Source organism: Salmo salar, chromosome 01 (assembly GCF_965601325.2).
Source record: "Salmo salar chromosome 01, fSalSal1, whole genome shotgun sequence".
Classification (NCBI taxonomy): domain Eukaryota; kingdom Metazoa; phylum Chordata; class Actinopteri; order Salmoniformes; family Salmonidae; genus Salmo; species Salmo salar.
Window position 1 is genome coordinate 180,297,501 of NC_138291.1, and position 22,662 is coordinate 180,320,162.

The 22,662-nt window shown below is 42.9% G+C and overlaps 1 protein-coding gene across 2 annotated transcripts in view; it reads right to left on the reverse strand.

Moving 5' to 3' along the window:
• LOC106591943 (netrin receptor DCC) overlaps nt 1-22,662 on the reverse strand; it is a 586,418-nt gene that overhangs the window by 16,790 nt on the left and 546,966 nt on the right. For both annotated transcript variants that reach the window (XM_082956999.1, XM_082956994.1), the window contains exons 26-27: nt 19,459-19,632; nt 11,047-11,307 (exon numbers count right to left, since the gene is read on the reverse strand). In XM_082956999.1, the coding sequence (XP_082813125.1) occupies nt 11,047-11,307; nt 19,459-19,632 (435 nt within the window). The remainder of the gene's footprint in view (nt 1-11,046; nt 11,308-19,458; nt 19,633-22,662) is intronic.

Consider the following 22,662-nt stretch of genomic DNA (forward strand, 5'->3'; position numbering starts at 1 on the left):
ACAGCACAGAGCAGCGTGGGGGTTCTGCATCTCTCCGTCTCCAGGATTAATCGCCTGGCCATCTAAATGAGCTACCTGGGCTGGGTATTATCTGCATAATTTAACTCTGCAAATTACAGAAGCACCTGCTAGGCGCACTAACAACAGTGGGAGGGAGAGGTAGGTGGGGAAGCTCTGACTCCAGACTCAATAATAGCATCAACCCTCCCCTCGAGAGCCACTGTGAGAGACACAGGCCGGATAGGCATGATGACGTCATAGCGAGAGTGGGAAAAGAAAATAACACAGAAGAACAGAGCATCGCACACTTACAGAGCTCAGTGATGCGGTTAGCTGATTGGTGTAGGAGGAAGGACCGTGACTGGACTGGAGAGACATGGTTGGCTCACTACTGATAACATTGATTACAGTCGTGCAGTCAATTATAGTCAACCTTAAAAAAAAAAAATTAAAATAAACTTTTATCGGAAGTTTATCTAAAACCCAAAACCTTGGGTACCTTCAGCCTGCATTGTAAAGAATGAGTAAGATTTTATTCTATAGTTTAGGGATAAGCGACATAAGAGAGCGCTTTTTTTTTTTTAGGAACTCAGTCGGGGTCTCAACCTACTGTTGAGAGTTAGAATTGTCGAAAATATAAAAAGTGCAATTTCGACATGTGATTGTGCATCAGCGGTTTTTCTCTTCTTAATGTCAAGTCACTGACAGTCACTGACAGTCACTGACAGTCACTGACAGTCACTGAGTCATTGAGTCACTGACAGTCACTGACAGTCACTGAGTCAAGGACAGTCACTGACAGTCTCTGAGTCACTGAGTCATTGACTGTCACTGGGTCACTGACAGTCACAGACAGTCACTCCATTAGCCCATGTCACAGTGTTCATTTTGACAGCTATTTAGATTTATTTTGAGTCTTAAAATATATTTTTGAGTCATTTTCATCCTTCATTAGTTTTAGTTGTTACCAGTCGACTAAAACTCGGCACCATTTTATCCACATAATAGTCAGCGCATTTCCTGCCCCTTCTATTACATAATGAATATTTAATGTTGTGCACATTCAGATAGCCTTGTCTAACTAGGCCTACAATCCCTTTGAATATCTTAGCTGGAAACATTGTGGTAGATTGTAACCAATGCCAGCCATAATTAACCCTATAGGCTTTAAAGTCTTGGCTACAGGTTAAACCAATTTACAGCTCAGATTTTTCTCCCCATCATAATGTCAAAGCGGTTAAATAACAATGGTTTCCTTGAAAAGGGGAGAAATGTAGCTTTACAAAAATGCCATTTGTATACCAACTCATATTTGCGGACAACGGCAACACAGATGACTAGTAAAATAGAGCTTCTGATTTGATCAAAGCAAACATAGCTACATAAAAGTAAGGACAAAAAATGAGTAAACCTAGTTTCTAGTTGAGGTTAGTTACAAGTCCAGTGTCCTGGCTTCGCATCAGTTCAAAAGACTTAAGAGTGAGTGAAGAGACCTCCTGGGAGCTGTGTGGGAGAGCCAGGCAGGCAGATCAGTTCAGTCAGACCCCACACCTGAAAAATGTCAATTCTGCCAATAACAGGAATGCATTAAATATTCTGCATGCATGTTTAGGATTGGACAAAAAACAGATGAAAAGGAGGTTCATGTCAAATTAAAACATCCATTCGTCTCGTCACATTTTCATCGACTAAAATGAAAAGTTATTTGTAATGGTTATTTTTCCTCCTCTGATCTCGTGATCGTCCATAGTTCATCCAGGAATGATAGGTTGTTGACGAGCATGTCTCCTCAAAGTTATTGTCGATGAAATTAACACTGCTATGTCAGCTAAAATGTTTTAGATTGGTAAATTAGTCTAGTCAGCGATCTAAACTTGTAGTAATCATGGGGTCTGACCTCCAGGGGGACTCGATGATTTTGTTCGTCACTCTCACTCAGATGTCGCTCCGACGTTTCCTGGTTACTAAAATTATAATAGTTTGCCGTAATTTCAGATTATGTGACATAACAGGGAGTATAGTGTAGAGAATCATTGTACCATCTAAACCGCTGTGAAATATCTTTTCCATAACCCCAAAAATATCATATCTCAGAATATACACTGAGTGTACAAAACATTGAGAACATAGACTGACCAGGTGAATCCAGGTGAAAGCTATGATCCCTTATTGATGTCACTTGTTAAATCCATTTCAAATCAGTGTAGATGAAGGGCGGGAAACAGGTTAAAAATATATATTTTTTAAACTTTAAACAACTGGGACATGGATTGTGAATGTGTGACATTAAGAGGACAAAATATTTAAGTGCATTTGAAAGGGGTAAGGTAGTACAGTAGTTGCCTGGTGCACCGGTTTGTGTCAAGAACTGCAACGCTGCTGGGTTTTTCACGCTCAACAGTTTCCCTGTATCTAGACTGGTCCACCACGCAAAAGGACATCCAGCCAATTTGACACAACTGTGGGAAGCATTGGAGTCAACATGGACCAGCATCCCTGTGGAATGCTTTCGACACCTTGTAGAGTCCCTGCCCCGAGACATTGAGGATGTTCTGAGGGCAAAAGGGGGGGGGGGGGGGGGGGGGGTGCAACTCAAAATGAGGAAAGTATTTGTAATGCTTTCTATATATGAGAAACTCACTAACAGCCTGCGAGCTACTGGTCATGACCCTTAAACTAGCTTTCACTAAACACAGAGTAACATCAAGGCACCCAGTGCGCTCAGTGAAATCCAAACATGATTAGGAATAATTAGCCTAGGCGGAATGTGTGGTGTGAAACCGAGCACTGCCAGATCACTCAGTCAGTTGGAGTCCGACCGTTCCTACAGCTCCTCCTCCACTTGGATCAGTCCGACTGTTTGTAAGTAATTTATATATCTAACTCAGAGAGTTTAATCTAAATCCCAGGCCACCTAACTTGTGTTGCTTATAGATTGACCCTATTCCTTATTCATTCCTTTCGAGGAGACCGTTGGATCAAAATTGTAGAGGCGTCACCAAAAGCAGAAACCAGCTAGAATTATGCACTAACCTTTGTCAATCTCCATCAGATGACACTCCTAGGACATTATGTTATACAATACATGCATTTTTTGTTCCATCAAGTTCATATTTATATCCAAAAACAGCATTTTACAGTAGCGTGAAATTCAGATTTTTTTCTTCTCTGAAATGCTTCCGGTGAACATAACAAAATTACTATTCGAAAACATTGGTAAATTATAATATTGTCATTCAAAGAATAATATATTATCATCTCGTAATTTCTACCGAATGGCCAGATCTCAAAATAACTTTACTGGGAAATCACATTTTGCAATAAACGGGGTGCTATGCTAAGAACAATAAGCTATGCTATACAGTTAGCATCATCTAATATCGATAATAACATTGTAAATATCCCCTTACCTTTGATTATCTCCATCAGAAGGCACTGCCAGGAATCCCAGGTCCAGAACAAATGTGGTTTCTTTTGACAAAGTTCATAATTTATGTCCAAATAACACCAAGTAGTTAGCGTTCATTATGCTCCAACAAAACGTGGTGGGGGGGGTGTAAAATCACGCCGAAAAGCTAAAAAAACCTAGTAAATAATCTATTTACGTTCGTTCAAACATGTCAAACGTTGTTTAGCATTAATCTTTTGGTCCATTTTTAACGTTAAACATCAGTAATATTTTCACACAACCTATCCTATGTCTAGATAAACAATTATGACAAACTCACGCTTCTCAGATTTATGCGCAGGCGCAAAAAAATGAAGTGACGACATGTCAACTTCCTTGCATTCTAATTTGCTCTCTGTTTATCATAGACGCTTCAAACAACTTTATAAAGATCGTTGACATCTAGTGGAAGCCGTAGGAGTTGCGAAATGAATCCTTTCTCACTATGGTATCTATAAAACAATGACACTAAATAGTACAGTCACAAAATTCACATTTTTTTAAATCTATTTTTCACAGGTTTTTGCCTGCAATATGAGTTTTGTTATACTTACAGACACCATTCAAACTGTTTTAGAAAATTCACAGTGTTTTCTATCCGAATGTGTTTATAATATGCATATCCTAGCTTCTGAGTTGGTGTAGGAGGCAGTTAAAAATGGGCACATATTTTTTTCAAAATGTCTCAATACTGCCCCCTAGCCCCAACAGGTTAACATGTTAGAACCCACAACTCAATATTCCATTAGAAGAAGTATCAGGCTGACTGTCGCTACTCTCCACTCAGGGTTCTGACTGTCTCTACTCTCCACTCAGCGTTCTGACTGTCGCTACTCAGCGTTCTGACTGTCGCTACTCTCCACTCAGCGTTCTGACTGTCGCTACTCTCCACTCAGCGTTCTGACTGTCGCTACTCTCCACTCAGAGTTCTGACTGTCGCTACTCTCCACTCAGCGTTCTGACTGTCGCTACTCTCCACTCAGCGTTCTGACTGTCGCTACTCTCCACTCAGCGTTCTGACTGTCGCTACTCTCCACTCAGCGTTCTGACTGTCGCTACTCTCCACTCAGCGTTCTGACTGTCCCTACTCTCCACTCAGCGTTCTGACTGTCGCTACTCTCCACTCAGCGTTCTGACTGTCCCTACTCTCCACTCAGCGTTCTGAATGTCCCTACTCTCCACTCAGCGTTCTGACTGTCCCTACTCTCCACTCAGCGTTCTGACTGTCGCTACTCTCCACTCAGCGTTCTGACTGTCGCTACTCTCCACTCAGCGTTCTGAATGTCCCTACTCTCCACTCAGCGTTCTGAATGTCCCTACTCTCCACTCAGCGTTCTGACTGTCGCTACTCTCCACTCAGCGTTCTGACTGTCGCTACTCTCCACTCAGCGTTCTGACTGTCGCTACTCTCCACTCAGCGTTCTAACAAAAAGGTTCCACCTTCCAAAATGAGTCATTGAGTGAGAAATGGTCTAACAATCAACCATGTACTATCCCGATGTGTAACTTACTGTAAACACAGTACTATCACAATGTGTAACCTACTGTAAACACAGTACTATCACAATGTGTAACTTACTGTAAACACAGTACTATCACAATGTGTAACCTACTGTAAACACAGTACTATCACCTACTGTACATTTTAGTCATTTAGCAAATGCTCTTATCCAGAGCGACGTACAGTAGTGAATGCATACATTTCATTTCATACATTTTTTTTTTTCTGTGCTGGCCCCCCGTGGGAATCGAACCCACAAACCTGGCGTTGCAAACACCATGCTCTACCAACTGAGCCACAGGGAAGACACGATACTATCACGATGTGTAACCTACTGTAAGCACTGAAGTGTACTGTATATACTCACGGTCTATTGTCAGCATCAGAATGGCTAAATATCTGGAGGGCCTTTTCCAGTACTGTAAAGCATTTCCGTGGACCAAAGTAATTTAAACCGCTTTGTTTCACAGCACACCACTTTGCGAAATCAATAAATATCAATCTCTACCAATAGCTAGCTCCCTCAAAAGACCTACATGTCTGATGGTTTCCTCTCTATAGAAGAGAGACTGGGCTCCTGCTGTTGCCTGACAACACCTTAAACAGCCTTGAGCCATTCGCCAGGGAATGGAGGTGATATAGACAGGCTTTGTAAAGGAAAACGTCCTTCAGGACTGCTTGCCAAATGGTATCCTCTCTATAATATAGTGCACTACTTTTATGGGCTAAAAAAGTAATAGTCTATGGGGACTCTGGTCAAAAGTAGTGCACTTTAAAAGGAAAAGGTTTCCATTTGGGACAAACTTTAAAGGGAAAAGGTTTCCATTTGGGACACATCCATTCTACTGGACATTCCCAAACTGATACTATTGCTGGGCTAAACATCCTTTGAAACTACCTCTTCAGTCTGACTGGGAGATTTCCTCCAAAGATGATATTTTATTGATTTCCACGAGCTAAAAGCCAAGTGAACACAGTAAAGGCACAGCCCGCCACAGAAATGCTCTCCAGTTCTGCTACAGTGGGTGCTTGCAACCTTTTACAGTGTACAGAGAGACTCAATGGGATAAGCTAATGCCCTTCACTCAGGAGGAAGTTTTCACATACAGTTCGTCACCTTCATTCCCAGACATGTAATCTAGGTAGATGCTCTTTATCAAAGTGATTTACAGATAGAAGCCTTAGTTGCTTACATATATTTTTGGACTTATAAATTAATGATATGTAACCAGTGATTCTTGAAGAATATAAATGCATCATGAGCTTAGTTCTATCGTCAGAGAAGGGCTATACCTGCCTCGATATGAGAGAGAGAGAGAGAGAGAGAGAGAGAGAGAGAGAGAGAGAGAGAGAGAGAGAGAGAGAGAGAGAGAGAGAGAGAGGCTATTCCTGTGTGTATTCCTCCCATCTTTCTCCCTTATCTTTCTAATCACATAACTGACGTTTACCTTCGCTACGGGCGAAATCACTTTCGCCCATTTAATAACGGATATCTAATAAGATCAAGCACTAACAGACTGGCTTGATGGCTCTCGCATCATCATCGATGATGAAGAAGATATCTGTAGCGGTGCCAGACAATGGAGAACTCCTGTAGCACGACCTACTTCCTGCTGTAGCACGACCTACTTCCTGCTGTAGCACGACCTACTTCCTGCTGTAGCACGACTTACTTCCTGCTGTAGCACGACCTACTTCCTGCTGTAGCACGACCTACTTCCTGCTGTAGCACGACCTACTTCCTTAGCACGACCTACTTCCTGCTGTAGCACGACCTACTTCCTGCGTAGCACGACCTACTTCCTGGAGGAGGGGTGGCAGGTAGCCTAGCGGTTAGAGCATTGGGCCAGTAACCGAAAGTGTAGCTGGATCGAATCCCTGAGCTGACAAGGTAAAAATCTGTCGTCCTGAGCAAGGCCGTTAACCCACTGTTCCCCTGAGCAAGGCCGTTAACCCACTGTTCCCCTGAGCAAGGCCGTTAACCCACTGTTCCCCTGAACAAGGCCGTTAACCCACTGTTCCCCTGAACAAGGCCGTTAACCCACTGTTCCCCGGGGCGCCGAAGACGTGGATATTGATTAAAGCAGCCCCCCCAACATCTCTCTGATTCAGAGGGGTTGGGTTAAATACAGAAGACACATTTCAGTTGAAAGCAGTCAGTTATACAACTGAAATGGTATCCCCCTTTCCCTTTCCAACTGACTAGGTATCCCCCCTTTCCCTTTCCAACTGACTAGGTATCCCCCTTTCCCTTTACAACTGACTAGGCATCCCCCCTTTCCCTTTCCAACTGACTAGGTATCCCCCTTTCCCTTTCCAACTGACTAGGTATCCCCCCTTTCCCTTTCCAACTGACTAGGTATCCCCCCTTTCCCTTTACAACTGACTAGGTATCCCCCTTTCCCTTTACAACTGACTAGGTATCCCCCCTTTCCCTTTCCAACTGACTAGGTATCCCCCCTTTCCCTTTCCAACTGACTAGGTATCCCCCTTTCCCTGTACAACTGACTAGGTATCCCTCCTTTACAACTGACTAGGTATCCCCCCTTTCCCTTTCCAACTGACTAGGTATCCCCCCTTTCCAACTGACTAGATATCCCCCTTTCCCTTTCCAACTGACTAGGTATCCCCCTTTCCCTGTACAACTGACTAGGTATCCCCCTTTCCAACTGACTAGGTATCCCCCCTTTCCCTTTCCAACTGACTAGGTATCCCCCTTTCCAACTGACTAGGTACCACCCTTTCCAACTGACTAGGTATCCCCCCTTTCCCTTTCCAACTGACTAGGTATCCCCCCTTTCCCTTTCCAACTGACTAGGTATCCCCCCTTTCCAACTGACTAGGTATCCCCCTTTCCCTTTCCAACTGACTAGGTATCCCCCTTTCCCTTTACAACTGACTAGGCATCCCCCCTTTCCCTTTCCAACTGACTAGGTATCCCCCTTTCCCTTTCCAACTGACTAGGTATCCCCCCTTTCCCTTTCCAACTGACTAGGTATCCCCCCTTTCCCTTTACAACTGACTAGGTATCCCCCTTTCCCTTTACAACTGACTAGGTATCCCCCCTTTCCCTTTCCAACTGACTAGGTATCCCCCCTTTCCCTTTCCAACTGACTAGGTATCCCCCTTTCCCTGTACAACTGACTAGGTATCCCTCCTTTACAACTGACTAGGTATCCCCCCTTTCCCTTTCCAACTGACTAGGTATCCCCCCTTTCCAACTGACTAGATATCCCCCTTTCCCTTTCCAACTGACTAGGTATCCCCCTTTCCCTGTACAACTGACTAGGTATCCCCCTTTCCAACTGACTAGGTATCCCCCCTTTCCCTTTCCAACTGACTAGGTATCCCCCATTTCCAACTGACTAGGTATCCCCCCTTTCCAACTGACTAGGTATCCCCCTTTCCCTGTACAACTGACTAGGTATCCCCCTTTCCAACTGACTAGGTATCCCCCCTTTCCCTTTACAACTGACTAGGTATCCCCCTTTCCAACTGACTAGGTATCCCCCTTTCCAACTGACTAGGTATCCCCCTTTCCAACTGACTAGGTATCCCCCTTTCCAACTGACTAGGTATCCCCCTTTCCAACTGACTAGGTATCCCCCTTTCCCTTTCCAACTGACTAGGTATCCCCCTTTCCCTGTACAACTGACTAGGGTTCCCCCTTTCCCTGTACAACTGACTAGGTATCCCCCTTTCCCTGTACAACTGACTAGGTATCCCCCTTTCCCTTTCCAACTGACTAGGTATCCCCCTTTCCAACTGACTAGGTATCCCCCTTTACAACTGACTAGGTATCCCCCTTTCCCTGTACAACTGACTAGGTATCCCCCTTTCCCTTTCCAACTGACTAGGTATCCCCCTTTCCAACTGACTAGATATCCCCCTTTCCAACTGACTAGGTATCCCCCCTTTCCAACTGACTAGGTATCCCCCCTTTCCAACTGACTAGGTATCCCCCCTTTCCCTTTCCAACTGACTAGATATCCCCCTTTCCAACTGACTAGGTATCCCCCTTTCCAACTGACTAGATATCCCCCTTTCCAACTGACTAGGTATCCCCCCTTTCCAACTGACTAGGTATCCCCCCTTTCCAACTGACTAGGTATCCCCCCTTTCCAACTGACTAGGTATCCCCCCTTTCCCTTTCCAACTGACTAGGTATCCCCCCTTTCCAACTGACTAGGTATCCCCCCTTTCCAACTGACTAGGTATCCCCCCTTTCCAACTGACTAGGTATCCCCCCTTTCCCTTTCCAACTGACTAGATATCCCCCTTTCCAACTGACTAGGTATCCCCCCTTTCCAACTGACTAGGTATCCCCCTTTCCAACTGACTAGGTATCCCCCTTTCCCTTTCCAACTGACTAGGTATCCCCCTTTCCCTGTACAACTGACTAGGTATCCCCCTTTCCCTTTCCAACTGACTAGGTATCCCCCTTTCCAACTGACTAGATATCCCCCTTTCCAACTGACTAGGTATCCCCCCTTTCCAACTGACTAGGTATCCCCCCTTTCCAACTGACTAGGTATCCCCCTTTCCAACTGACTAGGTATCCCCCCTTTCCAACTGACTAGATATCCCCCTTTCCAACTGACTAGGTATCCCCCCTTTCCCTTTCCAACTGACTAGGTATCCCCCTTTCCCTTTCCAACTGACTAGGTATCCCCCTTTCCCTTTACAACTGACTAGGTATCCCTCCTTTCCCTTTCCAACTGACTAGGTATCCCCCTTTCCCTGTACAACTGACTAGGTATCCCCCTTTCCCTGTACAACTGACTAGGTATCCCCCTTTCCCTGTACAACTGACTAGGTATCCCCCTTTCCCTGTACAACTGACTAGGTATCCCCCTTTCCCTTTCCAACTGACTAGGTATCCCCCTTTCCCTGTACAACTGACTAGGTATCCCCCTTTCCCTTTACAACTGACTAGGTATCCCCCTTTCCCTTTCCAACTGACTAGGTATCCCCCTTTCCAACTGACTAGGTATCCCCCCTTTCCCTTTCCAACTGACTAGGTATCCCCCTTTCCCTGTACAACTGACTAGGTATCCCCCTTTCCCTTTACAACTGACTAGGTATCCCCCTTTCCATCTGACTAGGTATCCCCCCTTTCCCTTTCCAACTGACTAGGTATCCCCCCTTTCCCTGTACAACTGACTAGGTATCCCCCTTTCCCTTTCCAACTGACTAGGTATCCCCCTTTCCCTTTCCAACTGACTAGGTATCCCCCTTTCCCTTTACAACTGACTAGGTATCCCCCTTTCCAACTGACTAGGTATCCCCCCTTTCCCTTTCCAACTGACTAGGTATCCCCCTTTCCAACTGACTAGATATCCCCCTTTCCAACTGACTAGATATCCCCCTTTCCAACTGACTAGGTATCCCCCTTTCCAACTGACTAGGTATCCCCCTTTCCAACTGACTAGATATCCCCCTTTCCAACTGACTAGATATCCCCCTTTCCAACTGACTAGGTATCCCCCTTTCCAACTGACTAGGTATCCCCCTTTCCAACTGACTAGGTATCCCCCTTTCCCTTTCCAACTGACTAGGTATCCCCCCTTTCCCTTTACAACTGACTAGGTATCCCCCTTTCCCTTTCCAACTGACTAGGTATCCCCCTTCCCCTTTACAACTGACTAGGTATCCCCCTTTCCCTTTCCAACTGACTAGGTATCCCCCTTTCCCTTTCCAACTGACTAGGTATCCCCCTTCCCCTTTCCAACTGACTAGGTATCCCCCTTTCCCTTTCCAACTGACTAGGTATCCCCCTTTCCCTTTCCAACTGACTAGGTATCCCCCTTTCCCTTTCCAACTGACTAGGTATCCCCCTTTCCAACTGACTAGGTATCCCCTTTCCCTGTCCAACTGACTAGGTATCCCCCTTTCTGTAATGTGTAAATATGAGACTATTATGTAAAACATGTCCATTGTTCAGAAATCAGATTGTAATAATCAACATATTTTTAAGCAAATCTTCCTTAAAACTTTTGTTTTATATTTCTGGATATATTGGCCATGGATGTGCATAAGTCATTTTATTGTATCACCCAGCACTAGCGTCAAACCCAGTCCCTTACATTGAACTCACTTGAATGTGGCATCATGGGCGTGTAGACCTTGGGGTCGATGGTGCCCATGGGTGGAGGCAGGAGAGGGTTGGCGAAGCTTCGTAGGGGGTGCGTGGGCCGGACGCAGGCAGTGGGGATGGTACGGGTCGAGGTACCTCCAACCTCCTCTGTGCCAGGGAGAGAGAGCTCCCCTTTACCTCCTACACCTGGCTGACTGCTACTGCTGCTAATCAAGGTCTGCTGCTGTACTCCCAGCGTGGTGCTGCCCTCTGTCAATATCGCTGCACAGAGAGAGACAGAGAAACACATTAGTTAGTTAGTTAGTTAGTTAGTTAGTTAGTTAGTTAGTTAGTAAATTAGTCAGTAAATTAGTTAGTAAATTAGTTAGTAAATTAGTTAGTAAATTAGTTAGTTAGTTAGTTAGTAAATTAGTTTCTTTGTTAGTTAGTTAGTTAGTTCGTTAGTTAATTAATTAGTTAGTTCGTTAGTTAATTAGTTAGTTAGTTAGTTAGTTAGATAGTCAATTAGTTAGTTTCATCTGTTAGTTAGTTAATTAGTAAATTAGTTAGTTAGTTAGTTCCACCTATTAGTTAGTTAGTTAGTTAATGAGTAAGTTAATTAGACAATTAGTAAGTTAGTTAGTTAGTAAGTTAGTTAGTAAATTAGTTTGTTTGTTAGTTAGTTAGTTAGTTAGTTAGTTAGTTAGTTAGTTAGTAAATTAGTTAGTTCCATCTGTTAGTTAGTTAATTAGTAAGTTAGTTAATTAGTTAGTTAGTTAGTTAGTTCCACCAGTTAGTTAGTTAGTTAGTTAGTTAGTTAGTTAGTTAGTTAGTTAGTTAGTTAGTTAGTTAGTTAGTTAGTTAATGAGTAAGTTAGTTAGACAATTAGTAAGTTAGTTAGTTAGTAAATTTGTTTGTTAGTTAGTTAGTTAGTTAGTTAGTTAGTTAGTTAGTTAGTTAGTTAGTTAGTTAGTTAGTTAGTTAGTTAGTTAGTTAGTTAGTTAGTTAGTTAGTTAGATAGATAGATAGATAGATAGATAGTAAATTGGTTAGTTCCATCTGTTAGTTAGTTAATTAGTAAGTTAGTTAATTAGTTAGTTAGTTCCACCTGTTAGTTAGTTAGTTAGTTAGTTAGTTAATGAGTAAGTTAGTTAGACAATTAGTAAGTTAGTTAGTTAGTTAGTTAGTTAGTTAGTTAGTTAGTTAGTTAGTAAATTAGTTAGTAAATTAGTTAGTAAATTAGTTAGTAAATTAGTTAGTAAATTAGTTTGTTAGTTAGTAAATTAGTTGGTTAGTTAGTTAGTTAGTAAATTAGTTAGTAAATTAGTTAGTAAATTAGTTAGTAAATTAGTTAGTTAGTTAGTAAATTAGTTAGTTAGTTAGTTAGTTAGTAAATTAGTTTGTTTGTTAGTTAGTTAGTTAGTTAGTTAGTTAGTTAGTTAGTTAATTCGTTAGTTAGGTAGTTAGATAGTAAATTAGTTAGTTTCATCAGTTAGTTAGTTAATTAGTAAATTAGTTAGTTAGTTAGTTCCACCTATTAGTTAGGTAATGAGTAAGTTAGTTAGACAATTAGTAAGTTAGTTAGTTAGTAAATTAGTTAGTAAATTAGTTAGTTAGTTAGTTAGTAAATTAGTTAGTTCGTTAGTTAGTTAGTAAATTGGTTTGTTTATTAGTTAGTTAGTTAGTTAGTTAGTAAATTTGTTAGTTCCACCTGTTAGTTAGTTAATTAGTAAGTTAGTTAGTTCCACCTGCTAGTTAGTTAGTTAGTTAGTTAGTTAGTTAGTTAGTTAGTTAGTTAGTTAGTTAGACAATTAGTAAGTTAGTTAGTTAATTAGTTAATTATTTAGTTAATTAGTTGGTTCCACCAGTTAGTTAGTTAGTTAGTTAGTTAGTTAGTTAGTTAGTTAGTTAGTTATAGTTAGTTAGTTAGTTAGTTAGTTAGTTAGTTAGTTAGTTAATTAGTAAGTTAGTTAGACAATTAGTAAGTTAGTTAGTTAATTAGTTAGTTAGTTAATTAGTAAGTTAGTTAGACAATTAGTAAGTTAGTTAGTTAATTAGTTAGTTAGGTAGTTCCACCTGTTAGTTAGTTAATTAGTAAGTTAGTAAATTAGTTTGTTAGTTAGTAAATTAGTTGGTTAGTTAGTTAGTTAGTAAATTAGTTAGTAAATTAGTTAGTAAATTAGTTAGTAAATTAGTTAGTTAGTTAGTAAATTAGTTAGTTAGTTAGTTAGTTAGTAAATTAGTTTGTTTGTTAGTTAGTTAGTTAGTTAGTTAGTTAGTTAGTTAGTTAATTCGTTAGTTAGGTAGTTAGATAGTAAATTAGTTAGTTTCATCAGTTAGTTAGTTAATTAGTAAATTAGTTAGTTAGTTAGTTCCACCTATTAGTTAGGTAATGAGTAAGTTAGTTAGACAATTAGTAAGTTAGTTAGTTAGTAAATTAGTTAGTAAATTAGTTAGTTAGTTAGTTAGTAAATTAGTTAGTTCGTTAGTTAGTTAGTAAATTAGTTTGTTTGTTAGTTAGTTAGTTAGTTAGTTAGTTAGTTAGTAAATTAGTTAGTTCCACCTGTTAGTTAGTTAATTAGTAAGTTAGTTAGTTCCACCTGCTAGTTAGTTAGTTAGTTAGTTAGTTAGTTAGTTAGTTAGTTAGTTAGTTAGTTAGTTAGACAATTAGTAAGTTAGTTAGTTAATTAGTTAATTATTTAGTTAATTAGTTGGTTCCACCAGTTAGTTAGTTAGTTAGTTAGTTAGTTAGTTAGTTAGTTAGTTAGTTAGTTAGTTAATTAGTAAGTTAGTTAGACAATTAGTAAGTTAGTTAGTTAATTAGTTAGTTAGTTAATTAGTAAGTTAGTTAGACAATTAGTAAGTTAGTTAGTTAATTAGTTAGTTAGGTAGTTCCACCTGTTAGTTAGTTAATTAGTAAGTTAGTTAATTAGTTAGTTAGTTAATTAGTAAGTTAGTTAGACAATTAGTAAGTTAGTTAGACAATTAGTTAGTTAGTTCGTTAGTTCCACCAGTTAGTTAGTTAATTAGTTAATTTGTTAGTTAATTAGTTAGTTCCACCAGTTAGTTAGTTAGTTAGTTAGTTAGTTACACCTGTCAGTTAGATAATTAGTTAATTAGTGAGAGAGAGAGTGAATTAGTTAGTTAATTAGTTAGTTCCACCTGTTAGTTAATTAGTTAGCTAGTTCCACTGGTTAGTTATTATATTATAGTTGTCTTTGATCTATATATTGTAGCTATAAAAAACACAAAAAATGATCAAAATAGAAGTAAATTTGTCTGTGTGTACTCTCTAGTATCTGGACAGTAACCTCATGCTGAGAGACCCAGGCTGTCCTACTCCTAGTAACCTCATGCTGAGAGACCCAGGCTGTCCTACTCCTAGTAACCTCATGCTGAGAGACCCAGGCTGTCCTACTCCTAGTAACCTCATGCTGAGAGACCCAGGCTGTCCTACTCCTAGTAACCTCATGCTGAAAGACCCAGGCTGTCCTACTCCTAGTAACCTCATGCTGAGAGACCCAGGCTGTCCTACTCCTAGTAACCTCATGCTGAGAGACCCAGGCTGTCCTACTCCTAGTAACCTCATGCTGAGAGACCCAGGCTGTCCTACTCCTAGTAACCTCATGCTGAGAGACCCAGGCTGTCCTACTCCTAGTAACCTCATGCTGAGAGACCCAGGCTTTCCTACTCCTAGTAACCTCATGCTGAGAGACCCAGGCTGTCCTACTCCTAGTAACCTCATGCTGAGAGACCCAGGCTGTCCTACTCCTAGTAACCTCATGCTGAGAGACCCAGGCTGTCCTACTCCTAGTAACCTCATGCTGAGAGACCCAGGCTGTCCTACTCCTAGTAACCTCATGCTGAGAGACCCAGGCTGTCCTACTCCTAGTAACCTCATGCTAAGAGACCCAGGCTGTCCTACTCCTAGTAACCTCATGCTGAGAGACCCAGGCTGTCCTACTCCTAGTAAACTCATGCTGAGAGACCCAGGCTGTCCTACTCCTAGTAACCTCATGCTGAGAGACCCAGGCTGTCCTACTCCTAGTAACCTCACCCTAACCCTAACCCAGGCTGCCCTACTCCTAGTAACCTCATGCTGAGAGACCCAGGCTGCCCTACTCCTAGTAACCTCATGCTGAGAGACCCAGGCTGTCCTACTCCTAGTAACCTCATGCTGAGAGACCCAGGCTGTCCTACTCCTAGTAACCTCATGCTGAGAGACCCAGGCTGTCCTACTCCTAGTAACCTCATGCTGAGAGACCCAGGCTGTCCTACTCCTAGTAACCTCATGCTGAGAGACCCAGGCTGTCCTACTCCTAGTAACCTCATGCTGAGAGACCCAGGCTGTCCTACTCCTAGTAACCTCATGCTGAGAGACCCAGGCTGTCCTACTCCTAGTAACCTCATGCTGAGAGACCCAGGCTGTCCTACTCCTAGTAACCTCATGCTGAGAGACCCAGGCTGTCCTACTCCTAGTAACCTCATGCTGAGAGACCCAGGCTGTCCTACTCCTAGTAACCTCATGCTGAGAGACCCAGGCTGTCCTACTCCTAGTAACCTCATGCTGAGAGACCCAGGGTGTCCTACTCCTAGTAACCTCATGCTAAGAGACCCAGGCTGTCCTACTCCTAGTAACCTCATGCTGAGAGACCCAGGCTGTCCTACTCCTAGTAACCTCATGCTGAGAGACCCAGGCTGTCCTACTCCTAGTAACCTCACCCTAACCCTAACCCAGGCTGCCCTACTCCTAGTAACCTCATGCTGAGAGACCCAGGCTGCCCTACTCCTAGTAACCTCATGCTGAGAGACCCAGGCTGCCCTACTCCTAGTAACCTCATGCTGAGAGACATGTAACATAAAAGGATGAACACTGATCACATTACCATGCATTAGGAATGAGTGTCCTATATACATCCTGTCTAGGATGCCTGGATACACATACTTTAAACATGCCATAAGAGCCAATCATGTGTTTGCTGTATAAATGAGAATATGTTCTGTTTACATGACTAGTAGAGAATGATACCTAGCTCGAGGGGTGTTTACAAAAACACTAATCTACGCTGTTTTGATTTCTTTATTAGCACCAAAAAAACAAAACGAAAAACAAGTGATAGACAACAATAAAACTAATAAAATAGAAAAAGAGTTCAGGTGTGGTTGGAAGCCAACACCACAAAACAACTACATACAATACATAGGAAACAGATAATAAAACCTACAAAATCTAATGTATTCATTAATTGATCAGTAATCACAACAAAAAAATATTGTTATGTTTTGTTGGAATGTGTGTGTGTGTGGGGGGGGGGGGGCGTTAGGCCATATGGAGGAGAATACTATGCTAATGTCTTGTTGCCATGACACTAATGTCTTGTTGGCATTACGCTAATGTCTTGTTGGCATTACACTAATGTCTCGTTGGCATTACACTAATGTCTCGTTGCCATGACACTAATGTCTCGTTGCCATGACACTAATGTCTTGTTGGCGTTATGCTAATGTCTTGTTGGCATTACACTAATGTCTTGTTGGCGTTATGCTAATGTCTTGTTGGCGTTACACTAATGTCTTGTTGCCATGACACTAATGTCTTGTTGGCGTTATGCTAATGTCTTGTTGGCGTTATGCTAATGTCTTGTTGGCGTTATGCTAATGCCTTGTTGGCGTTATGCTAATGTCTTGTTGGCGTTATGCTAATGTCTTGTTGGCGTTATGCTAATGCCTTGTTGGCGTTATGCTAATGTCTTGTTGGCATTACGCTAATGTCTTGTTGCCATGACACTAATGTCTTGTTGGCATTACACTAATGTCTTGTTGGCATTACACTAATGTCTTGTTGGCATTACGCTAATGTCTTGTTGGCATTACACTAATGTCTTGTTGCCATTACACTAATGTCTTGTTGGCATTACACTAATGTCTTGTTGGCATTACACTAATGTCTTGTTGGCGTTATGCTAATGTCTTGTTGGCATGACACTAATGTCTCGTTGCCATGACACTAATGTGTTGTTGGCGTTATGCTAATGTCTTGTTGGCATTACACTAATGTCTTGTTGGCGTTATGCTAATGTCTTGTTGGCATTACACTAATGTCTCGTTGCCATGACACTAATGTCTTGTTGCCATGACACTAATGTGTTGTTGGCGTTATGCTAATGTCTTGCTGACATTGGCAGCGTAACAAGATCGGTAACCGAGCCATTCTATCTTTACTGTGCTATAGATCTGAAACAAGATCTAAAGAACTTGTTGGTAAAAACGCCAAGAGTCTTGGCCAGGGGGCATTTAACACTTGTCTTTTTATTTAACCAGTAAAACACCCTTGAGTTTAGAAACGTCTTTTACTGTCTTAATGTCTTGGACATCTATGGCCCCTCTCCTCTCCTATCCTCTATTTCCTCTCCTCTCCTCTCCTCCTTCTACCTCGTTTGCTCTCTCCATTCAGTCAAAGTGATTTCCCCGACATTGAAACTAACCTAATTCCCCGTCTTGGCCCAGCCTGAAGATTGCCCCTCGTCTTAAATTACAAATATAGATCAATGAGCTGTAAGCCAATTACTTGGGCTTGTGTCCCGAATGGCACCTTATTCTTTAATTCATAGGCTGCACCTCCGTCACTCGGTCGATTCATCCCGACGTTCTCAAGCAGCCATCCAACGAGCAGTACCAGTGGTGCCATAAAGACGTGATCAAGCCCAGTCATTCTGGACGGAGGCTAACAACTGTTTAAGTGTAAATTACACTATAGTGTCCTTTGGAAACACGATGACATTGATCAAATTGGCAAATATTTAGTAGGAAACAACTTTGTCATCATCATTATCATGTCATCAAATTCTTACTTTAGACAGATGGTAATGTTATCATCAGCAGCAAAGTTCGTCAAAAAATAATTAGCTAGCAATGCTTAACGTTTGCTAGCTAAATTCCGGTGGTCTCCCCTCAATCTTAGCTAACGTTAAACTGCGCCTAAGGTCAATCTGGCGACATCAAAATGATGACAGAAGGTTTTTCCTACGTATTATTTTGCCTCCTTTGAAATGTAATTGTATTTCCTTAATGTATTTTTAATGAAATCATAATCAGTACTCAATACAGCATTGCTCAGTCGGGCGTCAGTCCACAACTAACGTTCAAAACAATATTATGACAAAAATGTTGCAACCAACAAATAGTCAACTGCATTTGACCAGGGCCCATAGGGTGATATAGGGGATAGGGTGTAAATGGCTAATACATCTTGGCCTCAGTGTCATTTACTCACCTCGCCAAGGCTGGTCTTAACACTAACGAGCAAGCATGGAGTGTGGCGGAGTGAGAGAGAAAAAGACAGTGCTAATGAGAAGTAAATGTCTGTTAGAGAAATTGAGACCAGAGGCTAGAAGAGAGAAAGAGATACAGCGAGGAGGAGGGATTGGAGGGAGGGAAGGAGATTAAGAGGTGCAGACTCCTTTTGGGAAAGTAAAAGTAAGAGAGAGAGAGAGAGAGAGAGAGAGAGAGAGAGAGAGAGAGAGAGAGAGAGAGAGAGACAGAGAGAGAGACAGAGACAGAGAGAGACAGAGAGAGACAGAGAGAGAGAGAGAGAGAGAGAGAGAGAGAGACAGAGAGAGACAGAGAGAGAGACAGACACAGAGACAGAGAGAGAGAGAGAGCGAGCGAGAGAGAGAGAGAGACACAGAGACAGAGAGAGAGAGAGAGACAGAGACAGAGAGAGAGACAGAGAGACAGAGAGAGAGAGAGAGAGAGAGACAGAGAGAGAGAGAGAGACAGACACAGACACAGAGACAGAGAGAGAGAGAGGGAGAGAGAGAGAGAGAGAGAGAGAGACAGACACAGAGACAGAGAGACAGACAGAGAGAGAGACAGAGAGAGAGAGAGACAGACACAGACACAGAGACAGAGAGAGAGAGAGGGAGAGAGAGAGAGAGAGAGAGACACAGAGACAGAGAGACAGAGAGAGAGACAGACACAGAGACAGAGAGACAGAGAGAGAGACAGAGACAGACACAGAGACAGAGAGACAGAGAGAGAGAGACAGAGAGAGAGACAGAGAGAGAGAGAGACAGACACAGAGACAGAGAGACAGAGAGAGAGAGAGAGAGAGAGAGAGAGAGAGAGAGAGAGAGAACAGCTGAACACTGTGACTGACCCAAACTGAAGGAAAGCTTTGACTATGTACAGACTCAGTGAGCATAGCCTTGCTATTCAGAAAGATCTCCGAAGGCAGACCTGGCTCTCAAGAGAAGACAGGCTATGTAGATAAACAGTATAACAGAGAGATAAACAGTATAACAGAGAGAGAGATAAACAGTATAACAGAGAGAGAGATAAACAGTATAACAGAGAGAGAGATAAACAGTATAACAGAGAGAGAGAGATAGAGAAGAGAGATTGACATACAGAATGACTGTAAACGGTACTGACTTCCACCTGTTGTGTAGCTGCGGTCCACGGTGAGGCTGGGGAAGGGCATCGGTCTCAGGGTGAACTTGGGGTGAGTGGTCAGCGTACCATGGCTGTACCCGCAGGTGGGCGAGGGCAGAATGCCAGGGTACTGGCTGCCCTCCAGGGTTGGCACTGGAATGGCACTGACAACAGCTGGGAAGGAGGGGAGGAGAGACAGGAAACAGGAAACATAATGAGAGAAATTGAACAACAGGGTTAAAATAACCATGTGAATATTGTGAGTATTCCAAATGGCACCCGGGTTCATCCCATTTTGGGACACAAATATAAACGGATAAACAGATAAACAACAACAGTCACCGTTTAGACTAAAACAGGAAAACAAAGTGTTTTTATTCTAGGTCATCTAGCCCGTAGTGAAACTGTTTTATCCAAAGTAACTTACAGTACAGTTTATAGGATCAATTAGCGACAAAGTAGTGCTGTATACACTGAACGGCCTACTGACTTCCTATAAACACTTCATAACAGAATTAGGGGACGTTCTTACTGAAGAGAGGTACTAATCACAGCCCTAACAGGAACATCTGAAGACAGGAAGAGAGGTACTAATCACAGCCCTAACAGGGACATCTGAAGACAGGAAGAGAGGTACTAATCACAGCCCTAACAGGAACATCTGAAGACAGGAAGAGAGGTACTAATCACAGCCCTAACAGGAACATCTGAAGACAGGAAGAGAGGTACTAATCACAGCCCTAACAGGAACATCTGAAGACAGGAAGAGAGGTACTAAACACAGCCCTAACAGGAACATCTGAAGACAGGAAGAGAGGTACTAATCACAGCCCTAACAGGAACATCTGAAGACAGGAAGAGAGGTACTAATCACAGCCCTAACAGGAACATCTGAAGACAGGAAGAGAGGTACTAATCACAGCCCTAACAGGGACATCTGAAGACAGGAAGAGAGGTACTAATCACAGCCCTAACAGGAACATCTGAAGACAGGAAGAGAGGTACTAATCACAGCCCTAACAGGGACATCTGAAGACAGGAAGAGAGGTACTAATCACAGCCCTAACAGGAACATCTGAAGACAGGAAGAGAGGTACTAATCACAGCCCTAACAGGAACATCTGAAGACAGGAAGAGAGGTACTAATCACAGCCCTAACAGGGACATCTGAAGACAGGAAGAGAGGTACTAATCACAGCCCTAACAGGAACATCTGAAGACAGGAAGAGAGGTACTAATCACAGCCCTAACAGGAACATCTGAAGACAGGAAGAGAGGTACTATAATTTCCGTTTATGCCAGGCTGTTCCCAACATGGAGTTAGACAGGCAGACAGGCAGACAGACAGACAGACAGACAGACAGACAGACAGACAGACAGACAGACAGACAGACAGACAGACAGACAGACAGACAGACAGACAGACAGACAGACAGACAGACAGACAGACAGACGGAGAAAAATTCTGGAGAACTAGTGACTGACTGAGCCTTGACCTTGAAAAGAGCCCTGAGGGCTTAAAGATGGGAGAGAGAGAGAGAGAGAGGAGGGAGAGTGGGATGGAGGAGAGTGCTTTGCTGTTAAAACGCCCAGGGTACTCCACACAGAGAGAGATCGCTATCTCTTAAACTGTCTCCGACCTGGAGGGGAGAAAGAAGTGTGTGTGTGTGTGTGTGTGTGTGTGTGTGTGTGTGTGTGTGTGTGTGTGAGAGAGAGAGAGAGATTTCTCTCCCATCTATCACTTCTAGAGTCTATCACAATAGGATCCATCTGTACCTTGCAGCATCCGGAGAAACTTCCATTATGCTATCAATGTGACTTCCATTACATAGGAGTTCACTATACTGTAGTACTACTGAGACTATTCTCTGTACTCACTATACTGTAGTACTACTGAGACTATTCTCTGTAGTCACTATACTGTAGTACTGACTACTGAGACTATTCTCTGTACTCACTATACTGTAGTACTGACTACTGAGACTATTCCCTGTACTCACTATACTGTAGTACTGACTACTGAGGTCACTGAGATGAGGGGAGATGGGGGTAGATGAGGGTAGATGGGGAGATGGGGGAGATGGGGGAGATGAGGGTAGATGGGGGAGATGAGGGTAGATGGGGAGATGGGGAGATGAGGGTAGATGAGGGTAGATGGGGAGATGAGGGTAGATGGGGAGATGAGGGTAGATGGGTAGATGAGGGAGATGAGGGTAGATGGGGAGATGAGGGTAGATGGGGAGATGAGGGTAGATGGGGAGATGAGGGTAGATGGGTAGATGAGGGAGATGAGGGTAGATGGGGAGATGAGGGTAGATGGGAGATGAGGGTAGATGGGGAGATGAGGGTAGATGGGAGATGAGGGTAGATGGGGGAGATGGGGAGATGGGGGAGATGGGGAGGTGAGGGTAGATGAGGGTAGATGGGGGAGATGGGGAGATGGGGGTAGATGGGGGTAGATGGGGGAGATGGGGGAGATGGGGAGGTGAGGGTAGATGAGGGTAGATGAGGGTAGATGGGTAGATGAGGGAGATGAGGGTAGATGGGGAGATGGGGGAGATGAGGGAGATGAGGGAGATGGGGAGATGAGGGTAGATGAGGGAGATGAGGGTAGATGGGGGTAGATGGGGGTAGATGGGAGATGGGGGAGATGAGGGAGATGAGGGAGATGAGGGTAGATGAGGGTAGATGAGGGAGATGGGGGAGATGGGGGAGATGAGGGAGATGAGGAGATGAGGGTAGATGGGGGGAGATGAGGGAGATGAGGGTAGATGAGGGTAGAGTGGGGGAGGTGAGGTAGATGAGGGTAGATGAGGGGAGATGAGGGGAGATGGGGGGAGATGGGGGGAGATGAGGGTAGATGGGGGAGATGAGGGAGATGAGGGTAGATGGGGGAGGTGAGGTAAGATAAGGTAGATGAGGTAGCCTCAGTACACAAATTAAAGCAATTAGCAATGTATTTATGTTAAAACTTTACATTAGTTTATAAAACAGCTCTCCAGTAAACCTACCAACATATGTACCTTTGTTAAAACTTGTGATAATATACAGTCCCAGTCTGAAGTTTGGACACACCTACTCATTCAAGGGTTTTTCTTTATTTTTACTACTTTCTACATTGTAGAATAATTGTGAAGACATGAAAACTATGAAATAACACATATGGAATAATGTAGTAACCCAAAAAGTGTTAAAACAAATCGA